The sequence below is a fragment of the Pezoporus occidentalis genome, unplaced genomic scaffold, assembly GCF_034315485.1.
Source record: "Pezoporus occidentalis ecotype Australia unplaced genomic scaffold, CSIRO_AGI_Poc_V1 ctg76, whole genome shotgun sequence".
Lineage (NCBI taxonomy): Eukaryota > Metazoa > Chordata > Aves > Psittaciformes > Psittacidae > Pezoporus > Pezoporus occidentalis.
This window is the reverse complement of record NW_026916115.1, coordinates 3,526,990-3,539,763: the sequence shown is the minus strand read 5'-3', so window position 1 is coordinate 3,539,763 and position 12,774 is coordinate 3,526,990. Positions and strand designations below refer to the sequence as shown.

Here is a 12,774-nt window from a genome sequence, read left to right as displayed (position 1 = left end):
TTAGCTCTTTGTCAGGGACATCAGCTGGACACATACAAACTGACTGGGGATTTGTTCTGGGCCTCTCTGCTTCTGAAACAAAATGAGAATCCACAGCGGGTTTGTGTTTATCTACAGATTAATTGCCCGCCTTTCATGGCAGTACTCTGTGCTCATGATCAGGGTAGATTTGTTGAGATTTGCCAAACTTTTGTGGCTGTGTGTACTATTTTACTTGACCTTCTCTATGCTGGAGAAAATAATTACTAGCACACACGCTGATAGGAGTGTTAAGAGTAATGTAACAGCTAACCTTACACAAGCACATGCCTTTGCACGCTTGTTAGGTCCTGAGCAAAGACCACAAAGTAGCAGCTTCTGCTTCTGAAGAATGCCCTGCTGGTCTTCCTGATTGACCCAAGCAGAAGACAGGTAAAATTGAGAGAAAGTTTACTCTATAAAGTAAGAGTACAAAGCATGCAGAGAACTGATTCTGCAGTTCAGGCCTTAACATGTTCTAATAGGCTCCATTAGTAAACCACTCTTTACACCACCCCACTTTGGTGGCATTAGAGATGTGTGGTTTTAAAGATAAATCTGGATTATTTGCCATGGTTTGGGTTTTTTTTTATTTCCCCTTTCAGAATAGGAGTGTATCACCCAGCATCCTGATGAAGTTCTCTGCAAGCAAAATGTGTTTCCTGTTAAAAAGTGATTCCCAGCTATTGATTTCAGATGTTCCAGAGAGCTTAGCTGAATTTGGCTGCAAGGGAGTTGTACAAACCATGACAAACATGGGAGGTGTTATCAGGACTCAAACTGTGAAATTTAATCTGCCCTATTGTGCTGGTACCTAAGTATGTCTGAAGCTGCAGCTGGTTAAATGAAGAGTCCAGCTTCACTCTATGTACTATAAGCAGGACAGAATTTCACAATAGCTTTGTATAATCCCTTTGTGCAGATATTCAAGGGCTAGGGGGGCTGATGAGTCTCAAAATACCACTCAAAACAGACAGCCATTGTATAACACTGTCTTTCATAACATGCCAGCAGAAGTCTCATGAGGATGGTCTCAGCTTAGTTTGCAGCCAGATTTCTACCTACCATTTTACCCCAGGGGTAAAAAAGAAAAGCTGTCATTCTGTACCATCACTCTCATGTAACCCATGTTTGGGGGGGGAATGTTATTTATGTGAAATTCTTTCTCCCTCCTGCAAGCACAAAACGTGCCTCTGCCCCTGACGTAAGTAGGCACAAAGCCATAGAAACCAGGGGAAGTTACACAAGGGTGCAGAACTGTCTTTGGGGCCAGTTTACACACTGGACCTAATGTTGCCTCGTGGGCAGTAGGTGGGGCTTTTGGCATTCGCGGGGGAGCTCTCCAATGAGAGCCAGAGAAGGCAAAGGCTACGACTATCTGGTTTTCATAACAGCATCTCCATCCAGCAGGGCTGAGGCACAAGTAGAGTTTGACAAAACTAAACTATAAACTGAGAAGCAGCATCTTGTACAGCCTCAGAAGGACAGACTGCAATAGCTAGAAGGATAAGGACAGCCTAAAATGTAAGTATATCTACTTTCTCCACTTTTCTTAATGTAATTAACGGCTTGTGGAATGGCATGTTCTGGCCACGTTTACTTGTAGCATCATTGTAACCTATGAAAATGACTACTATACTTCTTGTCCCTTTGGCCCATGTGTTAACAGCTGCAGAAAAAGCCTTAAAAAAACAAACAAACAAGCCTAGAGTACTATTTATACGAATGGATGGAAATCTCAAAACAGCTTTCCTGTACATCTAAAAATTAACTGTAAGTATCTGGAGGATTCTTCTCAGTTTGTCTCTCCACCCCCACCCGCCAAAGCATTGTTTCATGTAATTAAAAAAAAAAATCTTGCATGCAGTCATCAACCGTACTGGCCACAAAGTTACACAAGATAGAGCTGTGAGAGTTAATGAACCCGCAAGAAAAGATATGTGGGAGAGGGGCTGGAATTGGCAAGTTCAGAGAAAAGGCAGCTTATATAGCAGCTACTACAACAGCATGTGTTGAAACAGAGAAATGTTTATTTTTCTGCTTTGTAACATACACCCAGGGAGCACATGAAGAGGAGCAATGTGTTTTCTATCAAGTTCTAGCAAGGAGAAAGTGAAATGCCAGCAAAGCAGCATCTTTGCTTTAGAAATGGCAACGGATAAAAAATTACTATAGGAAGTTTTAGTGTAACTGTTCATATTTGCTTCTATTAAAATTACAGGATTCCTGCTTTATTGACTCCTAAATACTATTGACAAAAACTGTATTAGAGTACGACTGTCCAGCTTGGTTGGGACTATACAGCAGTCCCTGGTGAGCAGTCATCCTGGTAAAGGCTGCTGAAAATGTATCTTCAGGCTGGGACAAGGAGGACAGTGCCTGCTTTTAACTGCTGTTATCGCTGTCCTGCTATGTGGTTCTTCCACCTTCCTTTGCTTTCAAGTGACAACTGAAAAAGCTCAACACTGAGTGCTCTGTGCACTACTTATTTTAAGGATTGTAAGTGAACTCAGTGCCTGCAGTTTTTTGGGGGTTTTTGGTGTTTTGTGGTTTGTTATGTTTTTTATAAAAGCTTTTCAACCTCATAGATCCCAAAGAGAAAACTTCTTGTAGCTACCTCTAGAGTGCAGGAGGGGATTAACAGTATTCATCAGCAGTCTGCATGTCCTAAGAAAATATAAACAGGTAAGAAAGTAGTCAGGTAGCACAAGGCAGTTCTTGATTTTACAAAAGCCATGGTCTTATAGTCACAAACCATCATTTTAAAAGATGGCATACCTTAAAGACATTAAAAATTATTATTACAAATTATGAATGGTCCATTGTTCATATTTATGCTACCACTGCAACACAAAACATTGCTGTGCACCTCAAAAACAGACCTTGTCTTAGTTGGCAGACCTAGGTAATATAATTTCCTCTCGCTGCTCAGAGACATACTGTACTCTTTAACACTGCAGGTGGGACATGCTGTGAACGGCATCAGTGCACCTGTACTACTAAAAGCCCATGAAAAAAAGTAGAGCCATGAGTGACAGGGCAGTGGCTTCTTGATGAATGGGCAGCTGTAAGCAGTTGAGGCAGAGAAATAAAAAATAATTTCAAAGTTTGCTCTGTTACCCAAGAAAATGTACAATTAAGTCTAGACTCTTAGAAGACAATGTACTACAAGCTAAGAATCAAGATACCTGCTCAATGAATTACATACTTCTTTGCAACATGAAGTACAAAGGACATTGTAATGCAATACAAAGCAGACTTTCTCATGTAGGTTGTGCAGTACAATCTGCCTGGTAACGGCAAAAATCATAAATGAAGGCTGCTAAAACCTCAAGACTTTTAACCAGATGTGGTTATTTCAATAGTGATTTTGATGATTTCCACTTGCTTTGTTTTGGAAGTGAAAGAAAGTTCACTGTTTACATGTTTCTGGTTTTTCCTTCCATGTGAAGGCTACCTAGCCTTCACATGCTACTTTATTTATATACATTTATTTATATTCATAAATCCAGAAAATCTCATCTATTGATAGGAATCTAAGGCTAAAGGCCTTCAGAAAAGCATCAGATATGAGAAACCCAATAAATCTATGAGCAGTCAATATCAGAGTACACATCAACACCAATGCCTTTTCCCCAGAAGCAAATCGGCTGAACTCTTCAAATCCGTCTTACAGATTTCCAAAAAACTGCCACTCGCAGACTCTCAACTCTCTTTTGCAGCCAGGAAAAGCCTCCACTTCATAGAGAAGCAAAGGCAGCATATCCTGAAAGATGAACAGACTCCCACATCAGTGTAACTTCTTGGTCCTGCTTCCTTCAGGGCTAAAAGGATTTCATCCCTTCTTGTGGAAACATTGGGGATAAGCATTAGAATTCAAGCCTTTCATTATTCCAGAGAAAATCAAAATATCAGGCAAAAAAAACTAGTGCTTTCTTCTGCCCCATTTATACTGTATTGATTGAAGAGAGGCCAATGAACTGCATCTGCCTTTCAGCTCTGGCAAGATGATCAAATCCTTCAAGCAAACCTTCCTGTCCCTGGATCTGCAGTCCCCTCGGTGGAGCTCAACAGAGACAATGGTAACTGCTAAAGCCCAGGGGAACAGAGACCTCTAGTCAGAGTACGGCAAGGCTAAGGTGGATTTGGGATTGTCTGATGGCCATAGGGGACCTGGGAAAATTAGACACTGTTCAAACCTAATTACAAATAGGGAGAGGTACACCTATTTGTAAGCTCTGAGAAGCTCAGCCTAAGGCAAAGAATGGTTTTGCAATAGAAGCATCAGTTTGACACTAGGGGTACACCTAGAGACTGCAGCAAAGAGGTTGCTCAGTGTTCTCATTAAATAGTATTTTTATGCTGATTTGGAAAAAGTAGCTATTATGTCATGTTCAATACTCATCTCATGGTTACTGTGACTTTTACTACCTTTCAGGCAAAGGATTATGAACTGCGTCAGTACGAGACAGCAAAGTGGGTCAGCACAGTCATTAGGGGAGAAACCCAGAAGGAGGCAATGCGTCAGGGCTTCTGGAAACTCTTCCACTACATCCAAGGGAAGAATGAGAAAGGTACTATCTACTGGTTTTGAAATGAGAGAAACACAAAGGGGAGATGAAGCTGCATAGCATAAAACAGTAGATGAGCTGTGAGACACAGCAGGTTCCCCTTCCTGGTCTAACTCATGACTCCATTGGGCCATTATACCCGTCAGACTGCTTTAGTATCTACTTTTAGGATAAGCCTGCATCACCCTTTAAAACAGTCGCATTCAGGCACCTCCCTTGCTTGCAACTTAAAACTTTTCATCCTCTCCACTAGAAATGAAGATTGACATGACTGTGCCTGTGACATGCCTGATAAAATCTGGCTGTGCAGACTTCAAGGTCTCTTTCTTTGTTCCATTTGAACACCAGGACTCCCCACCACAGCCCACTGACTCCGATGTTTTTGTTGAAGAGAGGAAGGCAGCAGCCATCTTTGTCCGGTAAGCAGCACCAGCACAGCTCATAAATGAAGGCAGCTACAGAAAGGGGCTCATTAAGAATCTAGACTACTCTAACCATGCATATACTCCTGCTGTTGAAAGCCTTGAACAGGAGAATCTGAGCATTTGGAAACCTTTCTTAAGCTTGGGTGTCCCAAGAACAAAGAAATTACTAAGCTTCAAAACATCCATTTCTCAATACTTACCCATACTGCACTGAATGGGTTTTATAGAAATGCAGCCTACAGAATCCTCTTGGACATATTCTGAGCTACAGGACAACTAAATCACTCTTCCAGACCTTTTTACCTGTAGTTCCAGACCCCCACAAAACCTGCCCAGCAGTTCATTACAGAAAATGCAAGTTACACTTGCTCTCCCTCCATGTAGTAAAGCCACAGGCAACAGCCTTTGTCAGCGAATACTCTCTGAAGTGCAACCAACTTATTTTGGGACATTTATTCTTAATTCTAGAGCTTTTAAAACAGCATACACCACCATATGCTCCCTGACAGCTAGCTCCACATAGTTTACCTAATAACTACAAACTGCATCAGAAGTGCTCAAACACTGCATGCAGTTTCCATCTGTGAAAATAAAAAGCAGGGACTTCAACTCCTAACAAACTCTCTCCCTTTCACTCTAACCAGGTCCTTTGGTGGATTTGCCTCCCCAGAAAAATATGCTGAGGAAGCTGAAGTCTTGGCCAGAATCTTAAAAAACAGAGGCCAACCATTCCACGAAGACTTCTTCTATACTGCGGGCTATGACAGCCCCTTCAAGCTCTTTAACAGGCATAATGAAGTGTGGTATTTTAAAAAGTAATCCAAGGGGTGGGGGGGAGAAATCAAGAGGCTACTAATAATCTCTGGATGTAAAAAAACCACCTTATTAATGGCTTTTGCTTTAGTGCAGAAGAGATTTAATTTCCACCTGAACACAAGATCATGCCTAATTGTTTGTAGGATGAAATACTATTCTTGCTAAAGATACCAGCTTTCTACAAGATGCCACTTGAATTGAGGTAGATTGTAGGGAGTGGGAGATACGACAAACCTGTTCTTATTGAAAGTTTCTAGGGAACACCAGTAATCTGAAAGTATTCCTGCAGAACAGCTCGGATGTTTAGTTCTACTTCTCATTAGAAGTACTATAGCATTAGCTCACATTACAGAGAATGAGCTCTTCATAGAGCTGACTTTTCTCATATTGGTATCGCTCCGGACACAGCAGAAATATGGGGGAAGTTAAATGAATTTTTTTCGGAGAAAAACCTCCTATTAATGAGCTCTGGGAAGCAGCAATACCTTAGCAGGCCTCAGGGCCTCACAAGCAGTGACTCTAAAATTTTTTCAGAACAAATACACAGTGTTTACTTATCACAAAACATACTAATTACTACTTCGATTTAGCTTCGTCCAAATCTTCATTTGGTCATGGCAACTGCAGTCTACACACTAGCAGTATCTGACACTTATGACCCTTGCAGGACTAGCATTCAAAGTAGTTTAGACCCTGCTGTAAAGCATTTGAAGCTTTTATAAGGTAGCCAAGAGGTGTTTTACAGGAAGCTGTTCATCAGAAAACAGTTCACAACAATGGGTAGAGTTTACAGGTTTTTATTGGTACCAATCAGTATCAGTAAAACATAACTGGTGTGGTAAAAGAACTCTTGGGCTTTTTTAGTGCTGTTCATGCAAGTGTAATGCATTATTCTGCAGTCTCCCACCTATTAAGACAGACAGAAGAACCATTATAAGAAATCAGAGCAGCACAATAAACTTGCTTGGAACAATTCAGACCTTAGATTTTCATCTCTATTCAGTGAGAGAGTTCAAGCTAAGGTTATCATCATTCATTCCAGCAAATAAATTTCATCAGTACTAGGTATACTCACCTTCAGTTCTTCATAGAGTAATTTCAAAGTTGCCTTCTCACCTAGAGTAAGAAACCACAGTTAAATCTTGCAGTAGCACAACCCTAAAAACCTCCACGGCAACTTTGTAACCTCAGAGAAAAGTGGAACGGAAAGTGTAATATCAAGGTAATTCATTTGGCAGAATCAAATTTCATCAATGGCTACAAATAACCCCATAATTTTCTTAACAGAATTAATCCGCTGTGTGGTCTTACCCAATGAGGCTGCAGACGGCACAGTCCTTTCCTGAGAAAGAAACAAGTTGTTTCAGAATAACAGACATCACTATATAAAAGGTTGACTATCTATGAAGTTCTACTCTAACTTTACTTAGGAGTAAGTGTCAGGTGCACTTCAGGTGGCAACTGACAAGAAATTCAATTTGTAACACCCAAATAGGATATACAAAGCTTACAAATCCTAACTGAAAATACAGAATTATTATTGTAAGAACTGGGGGAAAGTACAAAGCTACCTGCTTGTGATACTCTCTCCCCATAGTTACATTCACTGAGTTTTGATATTTAAAATAAAAGTCTCATAGAAATTACCTTGAAAACCTATCCTTAAAATTTACAGCCAGTCTGTTGGAGGAAGCACATTTGCACAGCAATTACCTAGAACTTGATTCTATTTGCATAGTGCCAACATTAGCTGACAACCACAGCATATAGGTTGGATGTTTTTTTGTTGTTTTTTTTAAGAGTGCAGCCACATAAATATGAATTTTTAAGAGTTATTTTTTGCTACTCTGCATTCTGCTGCACTACACTATCAACACTTCACTGGCTAAGTAGTCTACACTGATTCAGGTCCTTTACTATTTCCAATGTGTAGACATCCAATAATAAACTCCCAGTTTTTAGTCATTGAAGCCACACCTTTTCCTGTTAAGAACTACAAAAAGTTTACTATTGACTACAGCTCAGAAATTGTCTTATCTGCCCAGAAAGACCCTTTCGCTTTTAAGTCCAACTCAGACCTACACAGAAGTGCATTCTTGCTTCAAGCACATCACATTTATTCCCAGAGTAGCTGAGATAATCAGAATACAACAGGAAGACAAATCCGATCTATTATAGGAGTAATGAATAATTTTAGGCACCACAATCTAGGCACCTAGCAGAAAACCAGCATTACTGTAATTATCAAACCCAACCTACTTGACACTTACCTCAGACATGAGTTAGTCTTGTTTCTCACACAAACTCATGAGCTTCACCCTGTAACAAGTGAAATTCTATTAACACATTCTCCTTGGAAGTGCCTCAAGAATTAGTTTGAATATGAGTACTGTTTCAGCACAAGAGTCCTCCTCAGCCTCTTTCAGAGAGATTCCCATTGATTAGAATTAATCATCACAAACAGTACATGCTTTGAGAAGCTTCGTATTTTGTTACTTTTGTTTCTCCTTTGAGGTGGACCAGACCTCAGCATTTCAGACCTTACTCCCAACTACATCTTTATTCACATCACTACTCCCTGCAAAAGCCCACCAAATTTAACCAGCAAAGTTAAACCAGCAAATAATTGTACTAGTTTTGGTCAGCACAGGCTCTGCACTGCCAGGTTATCACACATTCTTATTCCTAGTAACCCTAGCCCATAGCAGTTACATATTTCAATGGGGTCCATGCTATTTCTTCTCTCTGCTGCAAAAAGCAGTAAAGATTTTCAAAGAGTAGAAAAAAGGTTTCTCTTTTTTCTTGGGGCAACTGAGAAGCCGCTTACCAAGTACGAATCATCTGTCATAAAGCATCCAACAGTTTTCCCATTCTCAAATCTAGGATAAACCATTAGGAAAATGAAATGTCAGTCCAATATTTATGTTACTCCAGAGCCTCCTTAAGACTTCCAGAAACTACGTCTATTACTGCTGGAATTATAACTATCTTAGTACTGTCTCTATTCAAAGTATGAGATTCAGTCCCTAGCACCTTGGGCAAGTGAACCTGCAGGCTGCTGGTTATCTGTGATCTACTGGTAGAGGCAAATCCTCAAGGAACCTTCTAAATGCTTCAGCTACACTGCAATTAGAGGCCAGCATTTAGCAGTAACTTCCCGATCACTTATCACACAGTTCTGACCAGTCACATGCATTTGCTGGCAACTTACTTTTGCTGGTAGACTACAACAGCACTACTTCACAGTTTTATCACAGCAGCCCTGGAACAAAGCAAAGCATTAGGACCAAGAACAAGCAAGCACATGAGAATCAAATCTAACCAGATGCCTGAAGTCAGATAGAGCTAATTGCAGACCTCCATGACTGAAGTCAAGGTACTCGCATCTCATCACACAGGCAGCTCACAAATTCCTAGACAGCCATCTGCTACTGCTTTAAAGCTAACACTGCAGTGTGGAAGGCAAATACACCAACAGTGCCATGTGAGCCACTTTGAGCTCACTGGCAGTGAGAGTTCAGGTACAAACAAACCTGTCAAGGCTGCACCTTACCCAGCAGCTCTCCCCTTAAGCATCCTCCTGTTTTGGCCGAGATGGAAACAGCAGCCAACACTGGCCCCTTGTCCTGCACACATCACCCCCACCAAGCTTATATGCAATTGCAAACTTTGTTCTAGAGGTTTTTTTTTATGCTAATAGTCACAAAGTTAAAACAAGTACTTACACTGCAATGACAAACTCTGGAAGCCTGCAAAAGAAAATCTGCTACTAGATAAGGTCCAGCAGAAAGCTTTCACATGAGAACCGTTCCAATGAAATACTGTATCAGTGTTTAGTCACATTTTATCCTCATAGGGATCAGAGACCTGATTCAACATCATCTACAGTACACCACAACACTTCCACCCCCTTCCACAAAAGCAGTAATAAAGCTATCTCCCAGCACTCTCAATTCCAGAGACTGCTGAAATTGCAGACAGGAGCACCAGATCTCAGTGGCATGAGCTGTGTAAACATCTACATCCAGAAAAAAATTTCAAACACTCAATACACAGCATCCACCAGTTAGCCTCATTGGGCCCATTTTAAAACAATTACTTAATGCTTTTTTTTTTTGTGAAGCATAGGGGATCTGAAGGCACACTTAGGGTACTATTTGCTTCAGATTTTCCAGAAACAGAATGGGATTTCCAGACTCTCTTATCTCTAAAAGCAAACTCCCAAGTTCAAATGCAGCACAGCCAAATGCAGTATCCATCCAAAAGAAAAAAAAACATGGTTTTCAATTACCTTTAATTAGAAAGGCCTTGTCTTCACAAGCATTAGTAACAGGTGAAATATTCTCACACTGGAGGCACAGGTATCCTCCATCAAGGGCAGCCTGCAAAGCAACAAAATACTTGCAGAAGTTGCAACACTAACAGCAACCAGATCAACCGAGACTGTGTTACTGAAGCTGCAGATTTATTCTGCTGTATTTGTATTTAATTCCACAAGCATAGCCTACCCTTTATCCTTCTAAATTTTTTTAGCTTCTAAAACAAATTTTCAAAACGCATCCGTGGAGCAAAAATGTGTTTCACCCTCAGCTATCCTCATGAACTGTCTAACAGCTTAAGGTGCAGAAGGCTGCATCAGCTAGGAGCGAAAGACAGTAACTGCATGATCACCATGAGTCATCTGCTGAACTATGCTGTCATCACACACAGCCTTCCACACATCTGCGATATAAATGAGCTTTCACATACATTACAAATACATTATTTACCTTGCACAGTTTATAGCTTTATTTCCCAGTACCTGCAACGAAAGAAAAAAACCCATCAGATTCCCTCAGGCTTCATAGCCAAGCCCACGCCCCCTAAGCAAAAGATCACAACAGACACTTCAGATAGGAGCGAAAGACAAAACTGTTCGTCACAGAATATTCTGCTGAACTATGCCATCATCACTGTATCTGCTTTGGAATAACAAACCAAACAATCAGTTCTTGTGACAGCTTTGAATAAATAAGCCACATAAACATTCAAGAGTTTGACTATTAGCAATTGTCAACCATTTCTGTGTATTAGTGGAAATTAACCTGAAATATTTCCCCCATTTTACATTCCACCCTCTCCACAGCTCCATGGAAGGAACCCCTATGTAGACTACACATTTCTCACCAGATGATGTTTCTTCTGCAAGTCTTCTAAGTATATGACTCAAATACTGGAAGAAAAAAAAAGCTTATCAATAGAACGTTCTTAAGACAAAACATCAAGGGGAACGTTAAGTTGCTGTGCCTCAGAGGAAAAGTTATGGTGGTAAGAGTGCTCATCATTCTCTTGGTCAAGAGTAGCAAATAAGTGTCATCATTGTGGCACTGGAGGGAAAACTGAGAAAAGTCTGCCTATTAATGTTATTAGAACAAAAGATACTGTCTAGATAAACAATCACAATTTCAGGCTGAATTTTTAATTTTTTTTTCTTACCTTTTGTAGTAGCATCAAGTTTCTTTATTCCACAGCAGATCTGAAAAACACAGAAGTTTCAGACACCTGTAGAACTAAGGGAGACTATCTCTGGCAGTGACATCAAGCAGAGAAAAAAGCCTCAGCACAGAGTTTTCAGAAATCATTTCTGTCCACTACTCTTGTATTGAAACCATCATAGGCTCTGATTTAGTTAACATTAATTCTGACAGTCACACGTTTCTGAAACATGCATCAGGCAGTTTTCCTTAAACAGCAAGCTACTTATTGCTGTAAATAGTAATAATGAAGAAAAAAAGCACCTAGGTCCTACTGTAGTTTGGGTACAGAATAATTACTGCTTCAGAAACAGCGGCCTAACAGCCACTTTCCAGTACAAAGAACGAGGTGATTCTTCCCAGTAGAACAGTAAGGACTGCCTGAAGAAATACCACAGGCAATTACTGTATTACAAACACCACTCCTGTAGTTCCCTGACATATAAGAGTACTCCAGGCTAAGTTGCTGTAAGTGTACCTAACCATTTCTCAATTTAAAACTTAATTTTAGACACAACACTTACCTGTTTCAAAGCTGTAAGAGGAAGATGGTGTAAGTAGTTGGTGCATCTTGAACTGAAAACAAGAAAGCATCCATTAGTTCCACTAAGAACCAATATACTCTAGAACTTTACTTGAGTAAAGCTCTTCCTAGTTCAATCTACATTTCAGCTCTTCAAAGAGACAAGGCCACAAAAATAATTACCAGACAGTGTTTTTAAGGACAGAATCACTAAATTTTTGTCGTTTTCTACAGCTGCAATTTCAAAGTATAATCACCCAGCCAGTCCCACAGCCATGAACTTGGGCTGCTCAGAAAGGACCACATTCTGTTTCAGCCCTATCAGGTATTTCACCGCACACTATTCCATGCCCAGCTCAGATATGTTGGCATTCATCACCCTCTCAGATGTCCCTACCAACACAGTTTTCATCACGTGCAGGCACATGGAAATCCAAGTAAGCTATTATACCACTTTTTTAACATGGGGCCTTTAATTCTAAAGCTAAGGAACATTTCTTCTCTGTAACAGGCACATCTCGCCATCATCTAGGTGCATTCCCTAGCGAAAAAGGTTCCCAAGAGAGAACACAACGCGAATGAGGCACCCTGAGCTGTTACCTCATGAAATCCGAGCGCAGGCCCCAGGCTCAGCTTCTCCGCAGCGCTCACATCCAAGCACCACCCAAACTCCCACACCGCCGCGGAACGATGGGCCTCAAGCCTGAAGCGCGGCGGGACAGGGCTGGCCGCCCCTTCCCCCGGCCCATATAGAGGCTCCATGGGACCGCGTCCCCCATATTACTGCTACCGAGTGCCGCCGCTTACATGCTCACCCCTTTCCTAGGGCCGCCACGAGGCGGAGTCCCGCCAGAGCGTCCCCGCGGCCTAGGCCGCGGACCAGGCCCAGACTACCCAATCCACCGCCA

The 12,774-nt window shown here is 41.1% G+C and overlaps 1 protein-coding gene, 1 long non-coding RNA gene and 8 other non-coding genes across 10 annotated transcripts; 1 reads left to right on the top strand and 9 right to left on the bottom strand.

Moving 5' to 3' along the window:
* The first annotated feature begins 1,347 nt into the window (after nucleotides 1-1,347).
* HEBP2 (heme binding protein 2) lies at nucleotides 1,348-7,579 on the top strand. The gene is made up of 5 exons (XM_062602371.1): nucleotides 1,348-1,542; nucleotides 4,016-4,100; nucleotides 4,457-4,592; nucleotides 4,843-5,008; nucleotides 5,659-7,579. Exons 2-5 carry the CDS (start codon nucleotides 4,026-4,028, stop codon nucleotides 5,831-5,833), a joined length of 552 nt encoding a protein of 183 aa, XP_062458355.1. The 5' UTR covers nucleotides 1,348-1,542; nucleotides 4,016-4,025; the 3' UTR covers nucleotides 5,834-7,579.
* On the bottom strand, nucleotides 6,612-12,639 carry LOC134155307 (uncharacterized). Its single transcript, XR_009961487.1, has 8 exons — nucleotides 12,467-12,639; nucleotides 10,997-11,919; nucleotides 10,600-10,631; nucleotides 10,122-10,212; nucleotides 9,556-9,579; nucleotides 7,297-9,092; nucleotides 6,906-7,250; nucleotides 6,612-6,737 (listed from the first exon to the last, which is right to left on the bottom strand). It is a non-coding gene; the product is annotated as an uncharacterized LOC134155307 (long non-coding RNA).
* LOC134155331 (small nucleolar RNA SNORD81) lies at nucleotides 6,796-6,871 on the bottom strand. The gene has a single exon (XR_009961497.1). It is a non-coding gene; the product is annotated as a small nucleolar RNA SNORD81 (small nucleolar RNA).
* Nucleotides 7,014-7,089, bottom strand: LOC134155333 (small nucleolar RNA SNORD47). Its single transcript, XR_009961499.1, has one exon. It is a non-coding gene; the product is annotated as a small nucleolar RNA SNORD47 (small nucleolar RNA).
* On the bottom strand, nucleotides 8,218-8,296 carry LOC134155332 (small nucleolar RNA SNORD79). The gene has a single exon (XR_009961498.1). It is a non-coding gene; the product is annotated as a small nucleolar RNA SNORD79 (small nucleolar RNA).
* LOC134155328 (small nucleolar RNA snR60/Z15/Z230/Z193/J17) lies at nucleotides 10,458-10,543 on the bottom strand. Its single transcript, XR_009961494.1, has one exon. It is a non-coding gene; the product is annotated as a small nucleolar RNA snR60/Z15/Z230/Z193/J17 (small nucleolar RNA).
* Nucleotides 10,711-10,791, bottom strand: LOC134155327 (small nucleolar RNA snR60/Z15/Z230/Z193/J17). Its single transcript, XR_009961493.1, has one exon. It is a non-coding gene; the product is annotated as a small nucleolar RNA snR60/Z15/Z230/Z193/J17 (small nucleolar RNA).
* Nucleotides 11,114-11,196, bottom strand: LOC134155326 (small nucleolar RNA SNORD24). The gene has a single exon (XR_009961492.1). It is a non-coding gene; the product is annotated as a small nucleolar RNA SNORD24 (small nucleolar RNA).
* On the bottom strand, nucleotides 11,423-11,489 carry LOC134155330 (small nucleolar RNA SNORD75). Its single transcript, XR_009961496.1, has one exon. It is a non-coding gene; the product is annotated as a small nucleolar RNA SNORD75 (small nucleolar RNA).
* On the bottom strand, nucleotides 12,214-12,291 carry LOC134155334 (small nucleolar RNA SNORD74). The gene has a single exon (XR_009961500.1). It is a non-coding gene; the product is annotated as a small nucleolar RNA SNORD74 (small nucleolar RNA).
* Nucleotides 12,640-12,774: the final 135 nt, after the last annotated feature.

Coding starts and splice junctions, on each gene's coding strand:
- HEBP2 (XM_062602371.1), top strand. CDS start 4,026: ATGATCAAATCCTTCAAGCAAACCTTCCTGTCCCTGGATCTGCAGTCC. Junction 4,101..4,456: donor GGAGCTCAACAGAGACAATG/GTAACTGCTAAA, acceptor ACTACCTTTCAG/GCAAAGGATTATGAACTGCG. Junction 5,009..5,658: donor GCAGCAGCCATCTTTGTCCG/GTAAGCAGCACC, acceptor CACTCTAACCAG/GTCCTTTGGTGGATTTGCCT.